Here is a 26759-nt window from a genome sequence, read left to right as displayed (position 1 = left end):
TGATTTATATAGACACCGGAGGGGGCTAGGGTTGTACAGAGTCGATTTACAGAGGAAGGAAACTACACATCCGGACGCCAATCTTGCCATCCACGCAAAGGAGAGTCCCATCCGGACACGGGGAAAGGTCTTCTGCCTTGTATCTTCATGGCCCATCAGTCCGTCCCATGTCACATAGCCCGGACGCCCGAGGACCCCTTAATCCAGGACTCCCTCAGTATCCCCTGAACCGCTCTTCAATGACGAGGTATTCGGCGCGCAGCTTGTCTTCGGCATTCAAAGGCGGGTTCCTCCTCCAAATATTTCAAAGTAATCTTCTGAATAAAAGAACTGTATCCGGCTCTGTATACTAGTCGCAACCCTCAACCTTGAAGGCAAAAACACTTAATCAAAATAAGGTCTGTCAACTGACAACCCTTTCGGCGAAACGTCACGTCTGGCCTCATTATCATTTCGAACCGTTTTTTGGACTCCCACTTCGCGTTTCGAGGCGCGGCCTCCACTGACACGTCTTGTCAAAGTAGATATCGTGTCCGCTTATTGCGGGATCCTCATCAATACAGATTTGGGTAATCCAACCGTGCCATTCGCACGACTCCTTGGGAACAGGTGAGTTTTAAGTCTTGAGGGAGGGCGCTTGATATTCACTGCCTATATGAGTGGATAAAGATCCATATTTTCACCCCACGCCTTCTTCCTTCCTCTGCCTTCCCATCCTCGAGCTCCAGCGCCCAAGTTTCGATCTTTCCCACCGCCACCAACCTCTCCAGCCATGTCCGGATCCGGCTCTTAGGGCAAGTGGGTGGCCTCCTCCGTCACGGAGAGGGACGTCAAGGAGCTCCGAGAGGCAGGGTACCTGACTGCGGACGTCGCACACAGGCTCCCTGCCAAGAAGCAGGTCATCCCCACCCCGGAGACCAGATAAAGGGTTTGGTTCATCCCCCACTTCCTCCGCGGGCTAGGGTTTCCCCTCCACCCCTTCGTTCGCGGCCTCATGTTCTACTACTGGCTAGATTTCCATGATCTAGCTCCGAACTCCTTCCTCCACATCTCGGCGTTTATCATCGTGTGCGAGGCGCTGCTCTACATCACCCCACACTTCGGCCTCTGGCTCAAGGTATTCAATGTGAAGCCGAAGGTGGTCGACGGGCAGCATGCAGACTGCGGCGGCGCCATGGTGAGCAAGCTCCCCAACACCACATGGCCTAAAGGGGCCTTCGTGGAGACTTTAAAGGTGTGGCAACAGGAGTGGTTCTACATCACCGAACCGCGTGGAGCCAGATGGACGGCCACTCCGGAGTTCAGATCCGGCCCCCCTATGCGGCTCGCGTCGTGGACCAACAAGGGTCTAGACTGGGGGTCAACCGACGAAGTAATGATGCTGCAAAAGCGCATCAAGAATATGGTAAACAAGGACACCAGTCTCACTGACGTGATTCAGGTGATGCTCTTCCACCGGATACTCCCCTGCCAACGCCGGCCTCTCCATATGTGGGAGTTCAATCCGGAGCGTCCCCAGACCCTGCAACGCTTCTTCGGCACAACGCACGAAGAGATCTGGAAGCTGCTCTTCAAGGCCCAGAAGACGTGGCCGTAGAAGACCGAAGACATCGGCCTCGACAGCGAGAATCCGGCCACTCCTGTAAGTATTTTAGTTCCGAACACAATTTTGGTCCATAAATCAAAGGTTATACTGAGATTTCCATCCCTCATTCAGGGCTGCACAGCGAAGGCGGAGCGGATCAAGTGTCCGGCTCCGCTACCTGAAGACCCAGCCAATCCTCTGCTAACGAGGATGCTGGTTCCAGCGCCGTATCAGGCACCGGAGAAGAAGGCCAAGAAGGCCAAGGGCGGCCTCCGCTGTAATGGTACTTCGGACGCAGTGTCCGGAGAAACGGAAGCCCACTCCTCCCACGAGGGGGGATGAAGATGAAGAGGAGGAGCAGGTGGAAAGTGGCTCTCCCCTAAAGGGGGGAAGAACAAAAGGGCAGCCTTCGCAAACCTGGAGGAGAGGACGTCCAAGAGGGAGAAGATAACCCTCTCGGACGGTTCGGACACGGATGCCGAACACACCCCCAAGACACGCCTCAGGGAAAAGCCCCTGGCTGAATCGTAAGTGTAGAAAAGGATACTTTGCAAATATTCTGTCTGCTATGGTTGTAATATAACATATCATATTGTGTGTTTCAGCCCGGCCCGCGACCTCCCCAAACCATCGCTGTCTGAGGGAAACTCTCTAGCACCAGGGATGGGGGAGAGCGAGACGCCTCCGCAAGCCTCTCCACCGACCAACGCAGATGACACCGAGGTGTTATCTCGAAGGGCCTCTCCGGGCCACGAAGAGGTGAGGGAGGACGCGAACACGGCGCCAGGGGGTGAGGCCTTGGCTGCCGAGAACATGGGGGCACAACCCCCATGGAGACTGACGGCGGGGGCTTTGACCAGTCCGACCCCCAGCCGAACACAGTTCCAGAGACCCATACGGCTCCAGAATCGAGCGAGCAACCCCCTTCGAAGGAGGGGGGAGCACCCACTCCATCGGGGACCACCACTTCTCTGGAGGCGTCGAACATTCTGGTGGAGGCACTACAACGTGCCGCCATCATAGAGGAGCACCGCACCCTGATGGGTGCGGTGGTTGAGAAGGTTCAGTCCGCAAAGAGCGGGCTGAATGAAGCCTTCACCAGCCTGCTAACAGGCTTCGAGGTATGCGATGTAATATTCTTAGCCGCTTATCATATGAAAAATATGCCTGTATATAGATAGTAGCCCCTGAGACTATGTTTGGTTTTTGAAAAAGGTCGAACAGAGGATCACATAGTATTTGATAGAGGTGACTGACTTTTCTATTTTTATAACAGGCTTCTCTGTTGGCGGCGACCTCCCAGGCCGCTGAAGTCTCCGATCTCAAGCGGAGGCTGCAGCTGGCTGATGATGATATCGACCGCATGAACAAGTGGTTCGATGAGGCGCAAGGTGTGTTTGAAATATCTCGCACATGCCTGAATTGATATGCAAATTCTGAGTTTAAACTCATGCGCTACTATGTGTATGATTGCAGGCAGTGCGGCCGAGGTCGAGACCCTCAAGAGTGCCCTTGCCCAAGACAAGGAGGAGGCGAAGGCGAGCAAAGCAGCTGCAGACAAAGCGGCTGCAGATTTAAAGTCCGAACAGGTCGCCCGCCGCTAGTACAAGGAGAGGGTGACCGAAGCGGAGCAAGAGCTCAAGGATGCCGCCGGCAAGTGCGAGTCCTTGGAGAAGAAGAATAAGGCCCAGGCGGCCGAACTCGCCAAGGCCCTCCAAGAGGCCAAGGAGGCGCAGACCGAGTCCTGGGCGGCTCCTGAGGAAATCCGGCAGTCCGAACAGATAGCAGCTGGTAAGCCCTTTCTTTTGCAGACTATATTTGGCGGTCAAAGATATGCCTTGCTCACTTGACTGTGGAGTTCTCCAGACGCATTTGCGGATCTTCCGAAGAGTGCCGCCGACGTCACGCAGTTCTTCCGGGCCCAAGAGGGGCACACGACGGAGAAGCTCTTCTGGTCACAGTTCGCGGCACCGGAGCGTCCGGCGCTGTTGAACAACCTGATGATGCAACTGGCAGAGCTGAACAGGATGTCCGGATTGGCCATGAAGGACATCATAGTCCGGCTGTGGCCAACCGAACCCATTCCTAGCAGCTACATCGGCCTAGTGTAGCGACTTGCTCACGCGCTACCCCGGATTGAAGCTGTCAAGCGCTTGGCGTGCATAGAAGGTGCGCGGATGGCCTTTGCCCGTGTCAAGATGCACTGGGCGAAGATGAAGGCCGCCGTCATGGCAGTCGAGGGCACACCCGAAGGCAAGGACCACCGCAAGCCGGAGCGGTATTTTGAAGACGTCCTGGAGGGTGCCCGATTGATAGAGGGCCAATGCTCAAAGGATATCTTATTTGAGTGAATGTATCCAGGCTATCCAGACGTTGTTTTATGAACCAAAGCTTTGTAATATATTTATGTCTTTATCTGGAATTGCTTGCCTCCTATGCGGCCGTATTTTGTTATCTTGAAAGTTTGCCAGTCGTCGGCTTCAGCCCCCACGTAGATAGTGTTGGAGAACGCAGTAATTTCAAATAATTTCCTACGCACACGCAAGATCATGGTGATGCATAGCAACGAGCGGGAGAGTGTTGGCCACATACCCTCGTTGACCGTAAGCGGAAGCGTTATGACAACGCGGTTGATGTAGTCCTACGTCTTCACGATCCGACAGATCCAAGTACCGAACGCACGGCACCTCCGAGTTCAACACACGTTCAGCTCGATGACGTCCCTCGTACTCTTGATCTAGTTGAGGCCGAGGGAGAGTTCCGTCAGCACGACGGCGTGGTGACGGTGATGATGAAATTACTGACGCAGGGCTTCGCCTAAGCACTACTACGATATGATCGAGGTGTGTAACTGTGGGGGGGGCACCGCACATGGCTAAGAAATCAACTTGTGTGTCTATGGGGTGCCCCCTGGCCACGTATATAAAGGATGGAGGGGGGATGAGGCCGGCCCTCATAGGGCGCGCCCAAAGTGTGGAGTCCTACTGGACTCCCTAGTCCTAGTAGGATTCCACCTCCCACCTGGAATAGGAAAAGGGGAAGGGAGAAGGAGAAGGAAGGAAGGGGGCGCCCCCTTTCCCTAGTCCAATTCGGACCAGTCCATGGGGAAGGGGCGCAGCCACCCTTGAGGCCTTTCTCTTCTTTCCCGTATGGCCCATTAAGGCCAAATACGAATTCCCGTAACTCTCCGGTACTCCGAAAAATACCTGAATCACTCGGAACCTTTCCGATGTCCGAATATAGCCTTCCAATATATCGATCTTTACGTCTCGACCATTTTGAGACTCCTCGTCATGTCCATAATCTCATCCGGGACTCCGAACTATCTTCAGTCATCAAATCACATAACTCTTTAATACAAATCGTCATCAAACGTTAAGCGTGCGGACCCTACGGGTTCGAGAACTATGTAGACATGACCGAGACATATCTCGAGTCAATAACCAATAGCGGAACCTGGATGCTCATATTGGCTCCCACATATTCTAGGAAGATCTTTATCGCTCAAACCGCATAATAACATACGTTTTTCCCTTTGTCATCGGTATGTTACTTGCCTGAGATTCGATCGTCGGTATCTCAATACCTAGTTCAATCTCGTTACCGGCAAGTCTCTTTACTCGTTCTGTAATGCATTATCCTGCAACTAACTATTAGTTACATTGCTTGCAAGGCTTATAGTGATGTGCATAACCGAGAGGGCCCAGAGATACCTCTTCGACAATCGGAGTGACAAATCCTAATCTTGATCTATGCCAACTCAACAAGTACCATCGGAGACACCTGTAGAGCACCTTTATAATCACCCGGTTACATTGTGACGTTTGGTATCACACAAAGTGTTCCTCCGGTATTCGGGAGTTACATAATCTCATAGTCATAGGAACATGTATAAGTCATGAAGAAAGCAATAGCAATATACTAAACGATCAAGTGCTAAGCTAATGGAATGGGTCAAGTCAATCATATCATTCTCTAATGATGTGATCCCGTTTAATCAAATGACAACTCATGTCTATGGCTAGGAAACATAACCATCTTTGATTGAACGAGCTAGTCAAGTAGAGGCATACTAGTGACACTCTGTTTGTCTATGTATTCACACATGTACTAAGTTTCCGGTTAATACAATTCTAGCATGAATAATAAGCATTTATCATGATATAAGGAAATATAAATAACAACTTTATTATTGCCTCTAGGGCATATTTCCTTCAGATAGGATGGGGGTGTTCGGAATAACACATGATCACTCTTGACCCAATGTCTTGGTCCGTAAAGGAGGTGGCTGCATAGCGAACCAGGCAATCAGACTATGCGGCTTCAGCGCTTTCACTTAGCCATAGGAGTTTGATGGCGGGGCTAAGTACTAGCCCCTGGCGTGTAAGCGGCTATCCGAACTGGGATGCCTTAGGCGCGTGACTGAACGGAAGCCAGTCCTTCATATAATACGGAAGAAATCGCAAGAGATTTATAGTAAGTCGTCGAATCGCTGACCAGCTCTCGCCGCATCATGACAGTCAATTTTTGGCTTTCTCTACTGAGGTGTTTGACCGGACGAACCAGAAACATAATCGCAGTAGTTCTCCCTTTACTACCCTAGCCGAACAAGCAGAACGTAAGGTAGTAACCACAGGAGCCGAGCAACCCAACTATTGACCAAAGACATGATTCAGAGCTGATGCATATAATGCAATATTCGGGGCGCCGAAGTATACTCTGAAAGTGTTCGGACTTTTTTTTTGGAAACATATTTGGCTGAATAAAGCCCCTGGCATTTTAAGCTATGCCAAAGTGTATACGCCAGTCTGACATGAAGCAGGAATACAGATTATGAAATAAGCCAATACCGAATAGGGTTGGTAAAAACTATTCCCATTAAAGTCTGATTGATACGTCAAAACGTGCTCTTACAAATAATGCCATAAGCATCAGGGCTATTTTACATGCCGAGAATTTGAGAACGAGGGAAAGCTGTATACATGTCCTAAAAAAGAAAAGGTAGTCGTGAAGATCCTTTGGACACCCTGCCGCACGTCTGCGCCGCTTTTCGCCTTGGTGGAGGATCCTTTAAAAGGATCGATGATCGTGTATATAGAAGGGGCCTGGGAAAGGGCCCTTGTACCACCGTGAAGTGATTTAGGTTTTAAAGAACCTGTAATATGAGGAAAAAGAGAAAGAAGAAGAAGGAAATTAAGGTCCGAATAGGGTCGAGCCGTATTATGGACCTCGTCCGGAGAGTGCTTCCGTCGTCGCCCAAGGTATTTTGAGTGCGTAGTTATGCACACGCGGTACATATGCCACGATTAGATGGGGCGGTGGACGGAGGCAAAACTGCTAGTCCAGCTCCGAATTGACCGAGCTGTCGTTCTGCAGAGTAGGCCGGACTCGTTTAATAGTGTCCGGAGGCTTGATGGCCGATGAAGTGTTCGGCTTGATAAGGCCGCTCTGTACCTCGGCTGTAAGGGCCGTGGTGTGCTCCTCAGTACGGAGGGAGCGTTCCATGTTTCCATTGACTGTGATAACGCCGTGGGGTCCAGGCATTTTGAGCTTTAAGTAAGCATAATGCGGGACTGCATTGAAGCGGGCGAAGTCAGTACGTCCGAGCAGTGCATGATAACCACTGCGGAAGGGGACGATGTCGAAGATCAAGTCTTTGCTTCGGAAGTTGTCCGGTGAACCGAAGACTACTTCCAATGTTAATGAGCCCGCGCAGCAGGCCTCAACGCCGGGTATCACACCTTTAAAGGTGGTGGTACTAGGCTTGATTCTGGACGGTTCAATACCCATTTTACGGACAGTGTCTTGCTAGATCAAGTTAAGACTGTTGCCGCCGTCCATAAGGACTCGAGTGAGATGATAACCGTCGATAATTGGATCGAGGACCAGTGCTGCCGAACCTCCATGACAAATACTGGTCGGGTGGTCCCTGCAATCGAAGGTGATTGGACAAGCTGACCACGGGTTGAATTTGGGGGCGACAGGTTCTACGACGTTGATGTCCCTTAGTGCGTGCTTGCGCTCCCTCTTAGGGATATGTGTGACATAGATCATGTTCACTGTTTTCACCTCAGGGGGAAATTTCTTTTGCCCCCCTATGTTCGGTGGGCGGGGCTCCTCATCGTCCTCGCTTGGCGGCCCTTTCCCCTTATGTTCGGTATTTAACTTACCGGCCTGTTTAAAGACCCAACAGTTTCTGTTGGAATGATTGGCAGGCTTGTCAGGGGTGCCATGAATCTGGCAAGGCCTATCGAGTATTTTGTCCAAATTAGATGGACCATCTTTATTTCCCTTGAATGGCTTCTTCCGCTCACCGGATTTAGAGCCGCTGAATCCGGCGTTGACCGTTGTGTCTTCAGTTTCTTCGTTGTTGTTTCGACGCTTGTGTTTGTTGCGTCGTGGCCCGCCATTGCCATCCCTGACTTCGGAGGTGCTAGGGTCGCTGGTACTATTGCTTCTACGAGCCAACCATCTGTCCGCTCCCACGCAGAAGCGGGTCATGAGTGCGGTAAGAGCTGCCATAGACTTCGGCTTTTCCTGACCGAGGTGTCGGGCGAGCCATTCGTCGCGGACGCTATATTTAAAGGTCGCAAGGGCTTCGGCATCCGGACAGTCGACGATTTGGTTCTTTTAATTAAGAACCTAATCCAGAGTTTGCGGGCTGACTCACCGGGTTGCTGGACTATATGACTAAGGTCATCGGCATCCGGAGGCCGGGCGTAGGTACCTTGGAAGTTGTCTCTAAAGGCATCCTCCAAGTCTTCCTAGCTACCAATAGAGTTCTCTGGTAGGCTTTTTAACTAGTGTCGCGCTGGTCCTTTCAGCTTTAGGGGGAGGTATTTGATGGCGTGGAGATCGTCGCCGCGGGCTATGTGAATATGGAGAAGAAAATCCTCAATCCATACTGCGGGATCTGTCGTTCCATCGTATGATTCGATGTTTATGGGTTTAAACCCTTCTGGAAATTGGTGCTGCATTACCTCATCGGTAAAACACAAGGGGTGTGCGGTGCCTCTGTATCGAGCAACGTCATGACGGAGTTCGGATGACATCTGTGTTCGGTTTTCGGCCCGAGTACAGTTATGCTGCTCGCGCCAAGCTTGAAGGTCATCGTCTCTCGTTGGAGCACGCCCCCTTGATCCGTAGATTGATCTGGTCTGGCCGGCTCTATTGTCCAGATCCTGACATAAGTTGTAGGTGTAGCCCGGAGCCGCTACCTCTTTGCCTCGGCGGCGAGGTGGCGCGGGCTGGTGTTCGGTGTAAGGATCCGATCTGTCTCGCCCACGTGGTGGTCTGTCTGGTTCATCAGCATGATTATATCTTGACGGTATTGGCTCAAGGGCCTCATCGTCAAATTGTGGAAGTAGCCAATGCTTCGGATAACTCTTTCCTGGTCGCTCGAGGCCGTATTCCTCGGCTGCAAGGACCTGGGTCCATCTATCATTGAGCGTATCCTGTTCGGCTTGAAGTTGTTGTTGTTTCTTTTTTAGGCTCCTCGCAGTTGCGATGAGCTATCGCTTAAAGCGTTCTTGCTCGAGGGGTTCCTCTGGCATGATGAAATCTTCGTTACCGAGGCTGACTTCCACCTCAGAGAGCGGTAAATAGTTACTGTCCTCCGAATCTTCATTCTCGGCCAGGTCATCTTGGTTGATTTGTCCATCTTCCCAATCATCCTGCTCTACGGCAGGCTCGATGGGGTAGTCAGAGTCTTCGGCATTATCAGGAGTATCATTGTCTCCGGTGCTGGTATTGCTTTCTTTTTCCTACCGCGATCGTGAGCGGCGCCGCTGGCGTCGACGCTTTGGTGGTGCCTCGACGGGCTTGTCCTCGATCGGATCCTGATTTCCATCGTCGTCCTCCTTGGGTGTATCCACCATGTGCACGTCATATGTAGAAGTGGCAGTCCACCGTCCGGTGATAGGCGGGTTTTGGCCTGGTTCGGCGTCGCCATCGTCGTCCAGACCGTCGATGTCTTCGGAGGCGGAGTCGAGCATGTCGATTAAGTCTTCGACAGTGGCTACCAAGTGGGTGGTGGGTGGGACGCAAAATTCCCCGCACTCAGCCCCTAGTTCGGGCTGGGCGTAATTCGGAGGTGATACCTCCGTGATGGCGAGAGACCGCATTAAGTCCAAGGCCTCGCTTAAGAGTGAAGGCCGGACGGGGAACCAAGGACCCACGGAGCTGGGCATGGCAGATTCTGCCAGGTTGTGCTCACCAGACGCAGACCTCGAGGGTTCGGAGTTTGCATCCAGAGGCGAGTTCGGCTCTCCCATGACAAGGAGGGTCCTGTTTAATTCCAGGCTCGCCGAACATACAACTGCTTCTGGGTCTTCGGAAAAGAGCTCCATGGGAGGAGAGGGTCCGGTGGGTTTTACGATCCCATCTTCGGATGAGGTGGCTTGCTCCGGATCTATGGCCAGGGCAGGGATGATAGTTGGTCTTTGAACGGCGCTTGATGAAGGATCCTATGGGTTGCCTTCTTGGAGATGAGGAATAGTGGTCGAGGCCGTGAACCCTTCGAAGATCAAGTCTCCTCGGATATCGGCGACGTAATTCAGGCTCCCAAATCTGTTCTGATGACCATGGGCGTAGCTGCCGATCTGCTCAAGGTGACCAACTGAATTGGCGCGCAGAGCGAAGCCGCCGAATACGAAAAGTTGACCGGGGAGGAAGGTCTCCCCGGAAACAGCATCGTTGTTGATGATCAAAGGTCTTCGGCCTTGTATCTTCACGGCCCATCAGTCCGGCCCATGTCACATAGCCCGGACGCCCGAGGACCCCTTAATCCAGGACTCCCTCAGTTACCACTAAAATGCTAGGTGTTGTTGATTGGAACATGAAGTTTCTTTATGTGTTACTTGGCTGGGAGGGTTCAGTTTCAGACTCGAGAGTTTTGTGTGATGCAATGAGGACAAACTACAAAGATGCTTTTGTTGTGCCTAAGGGTATGACTCTTACTCTTGGTATGTAGTTTCTTTGACTTGATTTTAGCTAACTAACTTATTGATATAGGGAAATACTATTTAGTGGATGCTGGTTATACCAATGGAGAAGGATTTCTAGCTCCATTCAGGTCCACTTCGTATCATCTAAAAGAATGGGCTGCAAGTGCACAACAACCTCAGACCAAGAAGGAGTTATATAACTTGCGCCATTCTCGTGCTAGGAATGTAGTGGAGCGAACATTTGGCCTGTTCAAGAAAAAATGGTATATCTTGCGTTCCCAAACCTTCTTTGACATAAAGGATCAGGTACCAAAAGTAAATATGTTGTTAAATAAAATAAATCTGTGAGATGACAATTGCTTACTATGAAATAAAATATCATTGCAGATTCAAATTATTAATGCTTCTTGTGTGTTACACAACTTTGCAAGGGATAGGCAACATGTCATGGATGATTTATTATTGCCAGAAGTGGATAGTGACTTAGCAGATGCGCCAAATGATGATCCACAGATGATGACAACTTCATTAGAGGTGTGCAAGTCACTACTGAATGGCCCAACTTTAGGCAACAACTAGCTGATGATATGTTTGCTGAGTACCTTGTGGCACAAGGAGAACTGGAGATGGAATAGGATGAGAGTATGATAGGTAGCTACGGTGGTCTTCTTTTGCATAGCTAGCTGCGGTGGTCTTCTTTTGTATAGCTAGCTAGTTGCTAGTGTGATGATGCCTATGGTATTTTGTATATGCATCATCTTCATGAAATTAATGGATGACATTATGTTTCTAAGATCATGGTATTTCTCAAACCTTTTCTATTCTGTACAATATTTTATTTCCTTGTAGCACCATGGCCGAGGAAGTAACTACATGGAGGAGAAATTACTGCTCATGGGATGATGAGATGGATGATGCATTGCTTGAAGTCCTTGTTGAGCATCACAACAAGGGTGACCATGCCCAAAATGGATGGAAGTCACATGTGTACACACATGCCATAAGGCATGTGAAGGGTTAAGTGCAATAAGGATATCACAAAGGAGAACATTAGTGGAAGGATGAGGACTTTGGATCATCACTATGAGGTCGTAAGCAACATCCTTTTCTCAAAGTGATTCGGGTTGGTATTGGACCAATAATAGGCTATCAATGGATAGTGATGATGTTTGGGCTAAATATGTGGAGGTAACCACCATGAGTACATATTCTTTATATAGTTTGCATATGTAGAATAACAAGGCATCAACTTTACTATTGGCTTTGTGTTTATTGTGCAGGCTAACAAGACATGGAAGGAGATAAAGTCTTATAAGAACAAAGTAATCAAGAACTTGGAGTCCATTTGCATCATATATTCAAAAGATCATGCTAATGGTGAGGGTGCAAAGACAGGTGCTGAGATTGCTGCAGAGCCATTAGAAGAACCGATCGAAGTCTCTCCAGAAGTAGCGCCGGAGAGGCAGCGAACAGGTGATGCTATTCTTTGCATGCTTGGAGATACGAAGGACTTAGTTGATGCTTTCAAGACAACTAAGCCCATTCCACTACCAAAGGTTATCACTCCCGCTGAAATACTTCATGCACTTAAGTTGATACCTGATTTAGCCGAGCAAGACATGCTTCGATGTTATGGGGAATTGGTACTCAATGATCGCCTATTTGAAGCTCTAAAGGAGCAGCCCATCACCATGAGGAAGACATGGCTGCTAATGTTGCCTTGAAGATTGATGCTTTCCTGATATGTGTGTGTTCTTTTATGTTTTGTTGAACTTCGAACTATCTATTATATGTCCTATTGTAACTTGTAACTATATATGAACTACTGCCACGCACTATTTATGTCAAGCATTTGGACCTATCTATTCAAATCATTGTGATTTATGTCATGTACGAGAGTACGCGTTGTTTGTTTTTGTTTCAAATTCTGTGTTACGGTATTGTAAGAAAATATTGTTGCCATTATATGACCATTTGCGTTTTCCTGATGCATTTCTAGAATATTTATTTATTTTCATTGTTATATATTCATTTATTGTCAGACTTCATTTTTAAGTCATGTAGAACAAGGTACAATCTGGTAATATAGCTATGCAATTCCAGAATTTGTCATCCAAATAAGATTTGGTATTGAAATCTAGAGGCATTTCAATGGTCAATTCACTGGACAACCAAACAGCTGAATTCGTATTTGTGCCATTTCAGTTTCCTCACTAATTTGGAATTGAGACCAATTCAATACGGTGCTCTCCAATGAAGACATCCAAACGAGGTGTGTTTTTTCTTTATCGTCTATGCTAGCGGTGTGCCGCTATGTATCCACTTTCAGGCATGTATCTTTTTTGCTTTACTCCGTTGCTTGCTGAACATTATGTCACTCTGGCGGACATGATTCGTAAGGCCTAAGTTTAAGGCCGGGTAAGCGCCTCCTTTCTAAAAAAATCTCTACAATTTGCCACATTTTTAATATAGAAAAGCTATCTATCTTACACTTGTTGGATTCACCCTAGCCCCCGCGTCGTCCTCCCCCTAGGGCGACTCGGGCGGAGCCAGAAACCTAGCCGCCGCCGCCGCAAACTCCCTCCTCCTCTCCCTCCTCCGCCGCCGGAGGACGCCGCCGGGCTAAGCCCGGGGGCCAACGGCGGTGGCGGGGGATCTCCTCTCGCGCGCGTCTCCGGGGTGGGGCGGACCCCAAGGCGTGTGGTGGTGCGACCGATCTGGGATCTGCGGCGCTGCGGATGGCTGCAGCAGGCGGCGGGAGGCCGGCCCGTCCTGGCGGCGGGCGGCCCAGTCGCGGGCGGCGGCCAGGGCTGCGGGCGCTGCGGATGGCCCTTCGGGCGGCGGCGGCGGCTGCGGTCGGCGGCGGCCGGCTTGGCTGCGGTGGCGTGCGTGCTGCCTTCAGATCGGCGATGGCGGCGTGGAGGGCCTGGTGGTCTCGTCGGCGGCACCTTCGTTCAGATCTGTTCTGACCGGTGCAGCCGGCGGTGGTGGTCATCTCTTCCGTCAGAGGTGGTCGACCTGAGGCTGGGTGTTCGGATCTCGGGATCCGTCATCTAGCACCAGCTGCGAGTCAGGGAGACGTAGTTGCCGGTGAAAACCGAGCCGACGGCGGGCAATGGCGGCGTTCCACGTCGTTACCTTGATGAAGGCATCGTCATGTGACTACCGTCGACCCACTCGTACTGCTCCGGAGGAAACCCTAGGATCTGGTGTTCCAAACCTGATGATGGCGGCACTGCGGTGTCGTTTCTCTCTTGGGAGCATCGTTTGTGGAGCAGTGCTGGAAGTCAGAGGCGGAAGGTGGAGCGGCTTCGTCTTGCACGGAGCTTCGGTGGAGATGTCAAGTCATGCCTGATCGACAGGTGCTACGCTTGGTCATGCCTGGTCGGCAGGTGCTACGCACGACAGATCCTCCAAGGACTTCAAGCTGTGTCGGCTGGTGGTACTTGGCAGCATGGCGCTGAGGTGTATCAGTGGCGACCGCGACGTGTTCAGCTGTTTGCGCGCAGGGAGGAGGTGTCGTTGGGCGCTGTGGTGGCGTCGACGATAACTGGACCGAGCAAGGTTGATGCATCAGTACAGTTCTGAAAATGAAGCGGTGGCAGTTGGCGGCGGCGGCCTCTGAGAGCACGCCGGACCAGTGTGTGTCCCAGACCCGGCAAGTGGCTAGGTTGGGGTCTCAGGTCTTAGATGTTAGGCTTGGCTGCGATGTCTGTTTGGTATTAGGCCCAGGCTATCTGCGCCCCTTTATCAACTGGATAGGTGTAGCAACAGTTTGTTGCTTAGACGGCGACTTTAGTCTTATTGTTGTATAACTTTGTAATGTTTTGTGTGAATAATTAATAAAGTGGCCGTATGCATCGTCCAGATGCAGAGACCGGGGGTCATCCTCCTTTTCTTAAAAAAATTTGGTAGAGAGGAAATCTACTCCGCTGACACAGCCTGGACCGAATAGACCAGCCACCCACCACCGCTCACTCCCAGCTCTCACCGCCCACTCTCTCCTCCTACTCGTCGGCAGCGATGGCCATGGGTGGCGGTTGCCTTTCCAAGAGCCAGCGCCTCTCGCCCCCGTTGGGCCCGCACCGACGCGAACTTCATCCCTGCCCCCGCCGCACCGGTGCCGTGCAGTTCGGGATGGGCTCCATCCCGGATGCCCCCGGGATCCCGTTCCGCGCCGTGGAGACCCGGCCCACCCCGTGCTCGCCCGGATGGCGCTGAAGGACGCCGGTGAGATGAATATGGGGAACCCCCGCGGTGGACCACGACGGCTTCTTCTTCGCCACCGAGCTCCAGGCCATCGTCCGCTGCCACCCTCGCTGCCGCGGGCCTCGATACAGGTTCCCTCCCTCCGCATCCCCAGCCCCTGATCTCCCCTGAGCGAGTCCCCTCCCTCATCGCCCCTCTTTTGGGACCGGTGGTGCACCTGCTGGTGAAGTTTGATATCTAAAGACATACATAATCACGGGTTTGAGCTAAATTGCAACTCAAAGGCTCCTGTATGTATTGCAACTCAAAGGCTCCTGTATGTACACGGTTAGGATGTGGCCTAAATCTGGGATATAATCATAAGTAACTCTTAGTAGGTACACTGTTAGGATCAAGCTTTTGGCATAAATTTAAATTAGGGGCTAATTTAACAAGCAAAAATGTCTCTGTGGTTTACTACATTCGCCCAATGCTTTGTCCAAATGAGCCGTTCATAGAACAAGTAACTGGATGCACAATTTCTGCCATTTTGCATGCTGCTTATGTAATGATGTGATAAAAGAGACAAGTCTAGCTTTTCCAGGAAATTAGCTAAGATAGAAGAATTAACATTATTCTCGATTTCATATGATGACGTGAAGTGGTGACTGAAAACATAAAAACACACAAACTACTGCTCTGCTATTGGTATTCGAAAGAAAATTGTGGCATCCCAAAGAATTCAATTACTCAAGGCATTAACATATTCTTGCTGAATTTCTCAGGGGATTCTGCCGAAGTATTTCAGCTCAGAGTGGTCATTTGCTTGGATCGATTTACCAGAAGTCTTACATCTTAACTTTTGGTGCTCAGAACATTGTACTGATTCTTGATGGCAGGTACTCAGCAGTTACCTTTAAGAATTAAATATTTATTACAAAATTATCCTTTCAGCAAATCTCATGTATGCTACACTTTGTTTTTCACATGATCATATATACTGCGAGTTTGTTCCTGAGATAGAAATGATATGTATAGCTGTAGCACATGTTATCAGTCAACCTTTACTGTCAATAGAAGTGTGATTTTCAGTCCTGAATGTCTTAGCAGGTGTTTCATATTTAGCTACATAAAAATACACCAGTTTGTATATTAGAAGAAGTTACTGGCACAGGCTAAAGCTGTTTCAGTTTGACCAGTAGTCGCCCATGAATACTTTTGTTCTTCTCTAGCAAATGAAAGAAGGTGCCATGTAGCTCTCAAATTTAAATTTCCTCCAGCCAGCTAAGTTTTTTTATTTTTTTGGAATAATACGTGAAAGTAAGTGAATAACCCATACTTACAAAAAGTACTGAATATATACTACTGAATATTCTGAATTTGTACAATTGGTAGTAGTTGTGTCAAAGAATAAACTGTAACAAACACATGCAAAGCGTGCATTATGTGAATGTTCTTGCGGTGAATTTTGGAGATTTGAACGTATGATTAGTCCCTAATTTGATGCAGCGCAGAGCAAATCCATGAGGTTGATGTATTCTTTTGTAGAACAATACAAAGGATGAAGGAAATCGGCAGAACAATATCACGGAAAGATAATAACTATATAGGTATTGGCATTTTTTCCCTATGTGAATATACCTACTAATTTACTATTCCGGTGCACTTCAAACTTCTGTGTTCTTGTTTCTGTTTGGTGTTTGCAATGGTTATTTATCAAGATAAAATGGCGTCTTCATCATAAATTAGTGGGCAGCAGTCAAGCGGCCATCCTGTTTAGAGGCAGACAAGATCTCTTCATTTGGGACACATACTGACATTCAAAACAGTTGGTTTCAATCCGAAGTTGATGTATCACTTGCTTCATGCCACTATAATGTATGAGGTGTTGCAGCGTTATGTGAATAAGCAGTCCGGCAATCCCCCGATGGGGACCCTAGTCAGTTCGTTTGGGGCAATTTGTTCGGGCTAGGGAGAGATTAGAGCATCTCGAACAGCTGCCCTATTATAGGGCAACAGTCTTTTTTGGCTTTTGGTGGGCAAAAACAAAAAACGTCTCCAACAGCTGCCCAAAAACTAACCTGGTCAAAAACGTTTTTGGGCAAGCCGGCTGCATATATGCGGCACGAAGGTTGCTGCCCAAAAACTCAAACCCACCTCCCGCCGCCCAACTGTCTCCTTCCCGAAGCCAAATCCTGCCGCCGCCGCATTGAATCCGGCCGATTCCGACTGGATCCGGCCACCACCAACACCGCCGCACCTCCCACCACCTAGATCCGCTGCCTCCCTAGCCCAATTGGTTGTTCGTCCACCGCCGTCGACATCCTCCTCCACCACCGTCACACCTCCTCCTTTGCCCACCGCCACACCTCCACCGTGCCTCTGGCTGCTCCTCCACTACTGCATCCGGCCAGCTCGCACCCCGTCAACGCGCAACATCCTTCCCTCCGCCCTCGATGCCGCCGATCTGCGATGCAGCCACCATGTTGCCGAAGCGCTTCATGGGAGTGCGGCCGCGGGTGTTCGGCCGGTTTGACGTCGACTTCCAGCATGCCGGACGGCGGTACTGGCTTGAAACCTACGAGTCAGCTAACGAAGCGGCATGCGCCTATGACATCGCATCGTGGAGGCTCTCCAAGCTCAACTTCCCGGAGGTGCAGTCCCGGATCAAACCGGAGTTCGTCAGGCCAAAGATGACCATTGTGTCCCAACCGGCGAAGCCACGGACCGTTTTCGACGAGCGAGTCAACATTCGGGAGACTGATAAGGTGAGGATGGCGAGGTTCGTGAGGGAGCACGAGTATGTCCAATACGAGGCAGAGTGGTACTGGAAGAGGGGCTGAGAGCTCAAGAAGCGCAAGAATGACGTTGAGGCAGGGCCTTCCGTGATCAAGGTTGAGTCCGACAACAAGGGTTGTTGACTGAGACAAACTTGAGTGTGAAAGTGAGGGTACCGACGGTGACTGAGACGATGTTTGGATGTTTTGTAGTAGTTTGTTTGCATCTTTGTAAGTTTGAACCAAAGTTTGTAGTTGCAAAAAAAAGAAGTTTCAATGTTTCAGTGCCCTATTTTAGGGTAGCTGTTGGAGATGCCACTTTTTTGTGACAAGAAAAACACCTTTTGGTGCCCTAAATTTTACTCTAGCCGCTTGATGCAGGTGACACCAGGACAGTTCCAACAGAGCAGATTCATTGCGTATGGCGGGGCTGCTCCACTGCAGCCTCCGCCTGATCCGCTGATCTCAAGGGAATAAGGTTGAGTTCCGTCTTCTGCTTCTTATAAGAATCATTGTTCCCTTCTTCATACATCTGACACAAAGTTGTACCTAGATCGCTTGTATTCAGATTGTTTCCACCCAAGACAATGGCCTTACTGTTGTTGTCTAGCTTCATCTTCAGTTCTGTGTTTGTGGCTGTCCCTTTGGGTCTATATACCTTTGTTTGCTTCCTTTTTTGCCCAGCAACACGTATATCTGTAGACACTGAAGTAAAAGGTTCCTTACTCGCCGTGCCCTGTTCCACCTTATTATTTATTTTTTGATTCTGCATCTTCAGCTTCATGGGAGACGTGACTACGTTTCTCTCTTGCAATTCATCAGCTTTTGGTTCGACAATATTGGCTTTAGCAGAGGGGTGGGATCCCCCTTTTTCGTCATCACAGTGTGAACATCTGCCACTTGATTGTGAACTTTGCGTTGATCTGGAACCTGAAAAGCTCTTCTTCTTATCATCATTTACACACAGGGAGCTTACCCAGCATCCCTCTCACCTGGTGTTGGGCATTCCATAGAAGAGTGTCCCAGCAAGACACATGGGAAGCAGTAATGTGGAAGCCTCTCATACACTACCTCATAAGTGTCATATTCTTGGTGCTTTTTGGAATATAAGCTGTAACCCACCTTAACAGACAGTGGCGGACCCAGGAATTGAAGCTAGCCGGGGCGAATATTTAAGGTCAATTTTTTTGGATGCAAATACACGTGTACTGAACCAAAAGTCATGGCATTCAACTACTAAAGTCATGAAAAGGCATAAAAAGTTATTAGAAACCACTGATAACATGGACACTTGTCGCTCCATGCATTTTGTGTTCGATGTCTTGGCATGTCATGTTCTTTCAAAAGCCAATAAGATATGACTTCATCATGTGATTGCACTTGATCTACCACGATTCTTGGTGGTATGACATCGAAAGTGCAACTTTAGCATCAGAAGCTATTTTAAATGTTGCATACAACAATACAGTATTGATAATACCTGGATGTAACGTGTCTGCTCATTTTACTAGAATTAACCAGACAAAGCACTTTGTTGCCAGCACTTGATCAATTGCGACATAGCTTAGCCTAGAGCGGTGTTGGCACTTGGCACTATAATTCATACACTGATTAAGTATTCAGTATTCAGTAAGGGTATGAGCCAAAGAGTAGAACAAATCAAAATACACAAGAGATATGTTGCACAGTAGTGGGGCGACGCAGCAGTGAGTGGCTAGTGCTCGGGGATCGATTGGGGCTGGATGTGTATTGGTGGCCGGCAGCGTGCTTGTGGTCTTTGGGCCTTAAGTGCAATTGTGCAAACGCTGCAGCCCAGCCCAATCTTCTTTTTCTCCCTCACCCGGTCATCCTCACGGCCTCGCGTACGGCTTCGCAGAAATAGGAAACAGGAAACATCCGCGCCGCCATGAAAACTGCCCGCCACCGGAGGAAATTGGGAGGAGCAGAGGAAGGGTAGGTAGGCGGGGGTCGCTGCTCCGCCGCAGGCGACCCGGGGCGGCCGCCCCCGCTCGCCCCAATGGTAGATCCGCCACTGTTAACAGAGGTTTGGAGATATCCACGGTTACTCTGACTTGTAGACAGTCCCCCGAAGCTCTACCCTAGCTATCCACATCAGCAGTCTCCACTGTTTCTAGCTTTCATCAGTTCAAATCTTGGGTGTTTTATAGCCCAAACAATTAATCTGATGGTCTCTGTCTAGCATCAAAATTGTTAATGAGCACTGCATGCTTGCCAATAGGCCAGGGAGCTCCGACTTCGACTCACATCTTCATATGTCTTAGTTGCAAACTCAACAATGAACATATTGTCTCCAGTAGATCTAGGATTTATGCCTTTAGGATTTCTGCAAGGTGGCCTCAGTGCCGCCATAATCGTCTGAATATGGAGAGTGTTTGGGGATAGTACCTTTCCTATGATTGCCCACTCCAAGGACACCTAATCTTCCTCATTTTCGTCCTCCAAGATGACTGTTGTGGCTTCTTCATATGTGAGATTGAGCTTCTCCATTAATTTTGCCATATTCTCTTCCGCTTCAGATGGGACACTGCCAGTCCCACCTGCCAGATTGTTCTCCTTGTCCGCTGCCACCATTGCCAAGCGAGGGGTGGACACAGCCTCCATGGCATAACCCGCAACGCCGCCAAACGCCCCCCAAACTCACCTTGTCACCCGCGACCAGGAGTGAGCAGCGAACTCGGGGTTGCTCCGATGTCACTCTGAATCACGGCAGATCATAGCCTCAGCCGAGAACGCCCATCGCCACGAGAGGGAATGATGAGAAGGTTCTAAGGAGGCAGAGTCTCTTGTAGTTCGGTTCAAAATCGGGCAGTTTGCAGCAGGCTTCTCGCGGATGATTTTGAGACGCATCTCTCCACCGTGAGATAAAAACAAATCAACGGCAATGAATCAACGTCATATGAGTGCTCTAACGAATGCTTTAAAGGCCACTGCTAGGCGTCATCCGACTGCCGCGTGGCAAAAAATCGACCGCCTCGTGGGCCGTTGGATCAGGTGTTGTATGGCCATTGGATCACACCAGTCATCTTCATCTCAAGCAGCTACTCCTGCATGCACCCCGCATTGCCAAAAGGAAGAAAAAGAACAGCATGTCGAGGAACGAAAAAGATAGCACCATGCAACACTTTTTGCTGCCACCATCGAGCTTCATCGTAGCACCGCTGCCACGCTCTTGCAAAAACGGCACCGGCGTTGCAAAGCCAGCTTCCAGGGGCGACACTCTGCTGAAGGCGAGCTCCGATACTATAACCCCCCGGCCGCCGCTGCCATGCAACGACGGCAGTGCTGCTTTGCAGCAGGTGGTCTGCTGCAGCCCAACGGCGGTGCTGCTTTGCAGCAGGTGGTTGGCTGCACACGGGTGGTGCCGCTGCCACGTGTCAGACGGCAATGCTGCTTTGCAGCAGGTGGTCGGGTGGAGACGGCAGTGCTGCTGCCATGCCTCGATGGCGGTGCTGCTTTGCAGCAGGTGGTCCGGTTCAGTCGCGGCTGCGACGAACGGCGGTGCTTCGTTGCAGCACGCTGTCCACTGCTGATCCGGTGGGTGTTGGCGATGCTGCGTTGCCATAGGTCGTCCAGTGCAGACGTCACTGCCGTGATCACTGATCAGTGGCGGTGCTGCAGGGTGGAACAAATCATGGTGCTGTGAGGGGGCGACCGGCCGCAGCGGCGGTGCTGCTGCAAGATGGCGCGGGGCTGGAAACTAGAGCAGATGGGGGCGACCCAAGCGGCGCTGCTCGGTGCTGCAATGGCGGCGCGGTGGCTGCAATTGGAGAGGAGCTGCTGCGAGTCTCCAGTGCCTCTCGCCGGATTTAAGGGAGATCGAGATAACTGCCGCCGAGATTCATCGGAGATAGAGATACAGATAGAAGAGGTCAACACGTGGGACTCGCGTGAGGAGAAAGAGCAGCGGTGCCTGGTCCCACTGGATTCGTGGACGCGACTGATTTCTTCAAAGATGAGCGTTTTCACATCGGACGTCTGAAGGGACGTGTTTCCCAACCCTAAAAAGCATCCTACAAAATTCACGGTTTGATGTTTCCGTTCCCAATCTGCTGACTAGCAACCATGGACGACGGATACTTCCTCGCCCCCTCCTTCCAGCCCCCCGTGGTCATCCGTGCCAGCGCCCGCTACGCCCCCTGGGTTCTCCTCGACAAGAAGGCCTACTTTGCCGTCCGCGAGAACGCCACCACCGCCGAAGCCGTCACCAGCACAGGCAACGCATTCAAAGTTACCTTCTGCCTCGCCGACCCGCCGGCCATCTCCCACTTCTGTGTCCATGGCCCCGAGTTCCAGCGCGACGACCTAACGACCGAGCCCCGGGTCGTCTTCTCGGCCAAGGACCTCGTGCTCCTCTGCTTCAGTCCCGGGAGAAACCGTCGGGGATCTTTCCTCGACGAGTACTTCGTCTACAAGGCCGACTACGGCAAGCCGTCGCTCACACCGATCCCGCCGGGCACCAGAAACAGAAACTCGTTCCACGTGTGCATCTTGCCCCTGGACGACGATGACGGGGGATTTGTCCTCGCAGATCTCTGCATGACGAACCTCCCACCAGACTACGATCTTCATGTCTTCTCCTCCAAGACAGGCAAGTGGGCAATTACACCGTTACGGTTGCAACCATATCCTGGGGTGAGGAAAGAGAACCTGCCGGGCCCTTTTCTCAACAAGGTGGTCGCGCTTGGAGGAGGTGCTGTCGGCTGGATCGACCTCTGGAGTGGCATTCTCACCTGCAATGTGTTTGACAAGAACCCTGTTCTAAGTTTCATCCCGATACCCATGCTTGCATATTGTAATGAGCAACGGGCTACTAGCCCACAGCTTGTCCGGGATGTCACCTGCTCCAATGGTTTCATCAAGTTTGTCGAGCTGGAAGCTATTACTAAAAAGAGCAGCCACACAACAGAGGATAATCTTGACAGCATCAACGATATCATCCATGATTCTGATCTGCTCTTCCACAATGAGAATGCATGTGCCAGTCCCGTGAGACTATTTGCTGCCCGTGTTCGTTGGAAGCTCCGAACATGTACTAGGCATACCACCTGGAACTATTGGCGCAAGGGGCACCCTGTTGATATCCATGGCATCTCGGCTTATATGTTGCTCCCACAGCCCTGGGACGCCGCGGCTGGAAGATTGTCACCAAGGAACCTGTGTTTATCTTACCCCATCCTAGGCATGGACAGCGAGGATGTTGTTTACATGATGTCTAAACTGACACGTGATGATAAGAACGCATGGATGGTTGGTGTTAACCTTGGAAAGAAAATGACGGGCGTGTGTGTACCAGTTTCTAGTGTGAGAGTCTGCTATTTCGATCTGGACCTCCTCATCTGTAAATTCTCTGAATATCTGAATGCAACTCCAAGGCAAATTTCTTTGGTTATCTTTATTTAACTTGTTTCCTGGTTACACAACAATACAAATTTTAAAAATAAAAATTAATTGTAACAATTTCCTATTTCTACATCTGACATATCTGTTTTCTTCTTATTTGCTTCAGGTCAAGTACCGGTGAAGTCAAATGTGTGCCAGATGCGGAACATAATTGTCATCTTTGATCAGATGGTATTACTGAAAACAATCTGGTACACTATGGTCATCATAATTTTTGCTGTGGGTTAATTTCCCATTTTTCAAGCAGTACAATTTTAACTGTGTGCTTGTACCTTGGAACAGTAGCTACTACAATCAGAGTACCTACGAGAACGAACCGCCGGTTGCATTGTTAGTAGGATGGTGGTACCTGCAGCTCATCAGGACATTTGACTCTTTGTTGTTTCATAAATGCGGATTATCCTTTCAGTGAGAGGTGACGTTCCCGTCGATAGCGAGACACCCATGGTGACTTCACCAGTTTTGAAACTCAACAACTCCGACCTGGTCTTCAATATGCGATGTGTGTGTGTGGGTGGGTCGGGGGGTGATGTGAGCGTGTGTGTCTACGTTGTAATCAGTGTTTCTGAAAAGAAAAAAAAATGATTACCTATGGTTACGCTAATGTTACACAGGCTACAGACAAGCCTATAGTGACATACATATTATTGAAAATGATATCAAGAACTGACCATATGAATATGTCATGTACGACGACGAAGGATAACTTCCATGTTATGATTCAGGTAGGTCTTTTCACCAATCAATCTGAAACTTATATTGTAGCTAGCAAAAAACTTATATTGTACCTTCTTTTGGGTACCATTATCAACGGGGATTGGGAATTTGGGATAGTATTCAAGTAGCTAGCAAAAAACTTAAATTGTAGCTTCTTTTGGGCACCATTATCAGCGGGGATTGAGATATTATTCAAGTAGCTAGCAAAAGGTTTTGTTCAGAACTGCACAATGTTCTGATGTGTCAAATGAATTAGAGAAATCGTTAACTAAAGTATGAGGATTTCTTAATAATTATAAAGACTATATAACTTGCATACATTATCAATTGAAGGTGTATGCCATCTTTCCTTTAAAGGTGGAACCAAATATAATATGTTTATCAAGCACTGTAGTAAAGCTGAATATATTATCTTCTGTACAATACGTGATAAAGTAGATGAGCCTCACGAGCAGCTTCAGCTGGTCATGTACTGATGAAGTCAAACGTGCACCCAGTGGGGCACATAACTATCATATTTCTGCGGAATGCATTGCTCAAAACAACCTCGTATGCTAATTATAAAATTTGACCCATTTCTTTTCTAAACTACAAAACAAAACTATGTGTACCAGTAGTCAGTAGATACTCGATAATTCATCCTGGAGCCCGGGCTCAGCTGCACCCGCTCACGGAAAAAATCAAAAAGAAAACTAGAAAAATTCAAAAAATCCAAAAAAATTGGGGTGGTAGATAATTTGATGCGTGAGGTCCGCTCCAAATTTCAACTCATTTGAATATCTGAGTAGGCCTCGGCAAAAAAGACAAATCGGGTCAAAACAGTTTGTGAACAGTAAACTTTTTCACAGACCCTGATTTTGTTTTTTTGCACAGACCTGCTCAAATGTCCAAACGAGTTGAATTTCGCAGCGAACCTCACGCATCTAATTATCTACCACCCCAATTTTTTTGGAATTTTTTGAATTTTTCTAGTATTTTTTTTAATTTTTTCCGTGAGCGCGGGTGCAGCTGAGCCCGGGTGCAGATTCGCCGCACTCGTAGATACTACTCTATTCATTCTAATATAAGGTGCATTATTTTTTTTGGAAAATTCACCAAGTTTAGAGAGCGAGATACCAACAATAACTACAACATGAAATCAATATGATTAGATTCACCATGACATATAATTTCATATTATATTTAATTGGTATTATAAATGTTGATATAATATTCTATAAACTTGGTCATACATAGGAACCTTTTGACTTTAAAAAATAATTATTACACCTTCTGGTTTGGAACTGAGAGGTTAAAATAAGAGTTTATATGGATATGCAGATGCTGCACGCCCAAGCTCCGGCTAGCTACCTCCCTAGTGGCATTTATTGAATTGTTCGTTTTTGTTGTTACCTAACATTTTCATCACATCAGAAATTTACCATATAAAAATGTTGTGTGTGATGAGGAGGTGATTTCCACGTTACACTTGTCGCCAATCAATCTGAAAAAAAGAATTATACCTTCTTTTTGACACCTTTATCGGCGGGGATAGTTAGGGATAGTATTTAACTATTCCCTCCATTCCAACTTACTTCAAGTCCTAAGTCAAACTTCTTCTGCAAGAAAAAAAAAACTTCTTCCAGTTTAAGAAAATTTATAGAGAAATATAACAACATCTACAACATCAAATCAATTTCATTAGATTCATCATAAAATGTATGGAAAACGTTCTGTTTAAGCCGGCTGATTTCTCGTTTCTCTAAGTCGCCTCGATAGATTGACACGTGTCTGGTGGAAACGACGCACCGCACCGCCCGCAACCTTATCCTTTCACAGACCAAGTCGTCCACTTCCTCTCAATCACCACAACCGATCCCCTCTCACCCCCATCCCCTGCAGCCTTGCTCTCTTCTCTTCCTGAGCGCCACTGCCTCTGTTCCTGACCTCTCCCACCCCCGGTTGGCGAGCTGCTGCTGCTGCTACAGGGGGGGCGCCGCTGCGCTGCGATGGCTGCCACTCGACGGGGAGCCGTAGCTGCGAGGGGAGCGCTGGTGGGCATGGTGTGGGCGCCGGCACCAAATCCCGCGGGGCTGCGTGGTAGTGGCCACCGGAGCTGCAGACGACGACGGTGTCGGAGACGGGTCGCCACTCGTCGCACATGCTGCAATCGGGAAGCTGGAGAGGAGCGGCGCAACATCAGGCTGCCAGAGCTCCGTCGCCACCGCGTGCTGCGTCGCAACATCTCCGTCGCCACCGCGTGTTGCATCGCAACATCTTCGTCGCTACCGCGTGATTCGTCGCAGCACCTCGCCGCCGTCACGTTGTGCTGCAGTGAAGCGTCGCCGGCTCCCATCGGGTGCGGCGGGGCTGCAATGAAGCGCCAGCGGAGCTTCAGTGAAGTGCCGCGCCTGTCGTCGGAGCTCCGACGAGGTTTCAATGAAGCGTCGTGGAAGCTGTAGTGAAGCGCTGCAGCAGTCGTCGGAGCTCCGGCGAGGTTGCAATGAAGCACCGTGGAAGCTGCAGTGAAGCGTCGCGGCGGTCGTCGGAGCTCCGGCGAGGTTACAATGAAGCGCTGCGGCGGTCGTCGGAGCTCCGGTGAGGATGCAATGAAGCGCCGTTGAAGTAGCAGTGAAGCGTCGCGGCCGTCGTTGAAAGCTCCGGCGAGGTTGGAATGCAGCGTCACCTGAAGCCATGGGTGCGGCCATGGGAGCTGCTGCGTGGTGCTGACACGGGAGTTGCGTAGTGTCGCTTGATCCTGCGGCTAGAAGCATCCGAATCGGATGGCTGTGGGGGCGGTTTAAGATTCGCTCGCATCAGCCGGATGACGCCTAGCACCGGCCAAAATGTATATATTTTCATATTATATATGTTCAATATTGTGGATATTAGAATATATTGGAAATAAAAGTAATATATGTTCAATATTGTCGGTGGGCGTGTGGAGGTGTGTCTTTGGCAGATTTGTCTTTGGTCGATTTGCTCGGATCTGTTCATCGTTCGTCTATGTTCATGTGTCTTCAGGTTAGATCCTTCTGATCTACACTCTTCATTGGCAGCGGTTGCTGTTCTGGTGCGTTGGTTCTATGGGGTCTTAGCACGATGACTTCCCGACTGTCTACTACAATAAGGTATGGCCGGTTCCGG

At 49.5% G+C, this 26759-nt stretch overlaps 1 protein-coding gene across 14 annotated transcripts; it reads left to right on the top strand.

Annotated features, from left to right (window-relative positions):
• The first annotated feature begins 14485 nt into the window (after nt 1–14485).
• LOC123098561 (uncharacterized) lies at nt 14486–23604 on the top strand. Of its 14 annotated transcripts, none has more exons than XR_006447844.1 (6): nt 14486–14870; nt 15504–15617; nt 16228–16328; nt 17864–17973; nt 23023–23107; nt 23199–23604. XR_006447844.1 is itself a non-coding variant. In XM_044520593.1 (5 exons), the coding sequence occupies exons 2-5, from the start codon at nt 15611–15613 to the stop codon at nt 23326–23328; spliced, it is 318 nt and encodes a 105-aa protein (XP_044376528.1). In that variant the 5' UTR covers nt 14486–14870; nt 15504–15610; the 3' UTR covers nt 23329–23604. The 14 variants fall into 14 exon arrangements, 1 of the variants encoding a protein (XP_044376528.1); XR_006447841.1 differs by having other exon boundaries at nt 17877–17973; nt 23199–23603; XR_006447847.1 differs by lacking the exon at nt 17864–17973.
• The last annotated feature ends 3155 nt before the right edge of the window (nt 23605–26759 follow it).

Source organism: Triticum aestivum, chromosome 4D (assembly GCF_018294505.1).
Source record: "Triticum aestivum cultivar Chinese Spring chromosome 4D, IWGSC CS RefSeq v2.1, whole genome shotgun sequence".
NCBI lineage: Eukaryota > Viridiplantae > Streptophyta > Magnoliopsida > Poales > Poaceae > Triticum > Triticum aestivum.
This window is presented reverse-complemented; position numbering and strand designations above follow the sequence as displayed.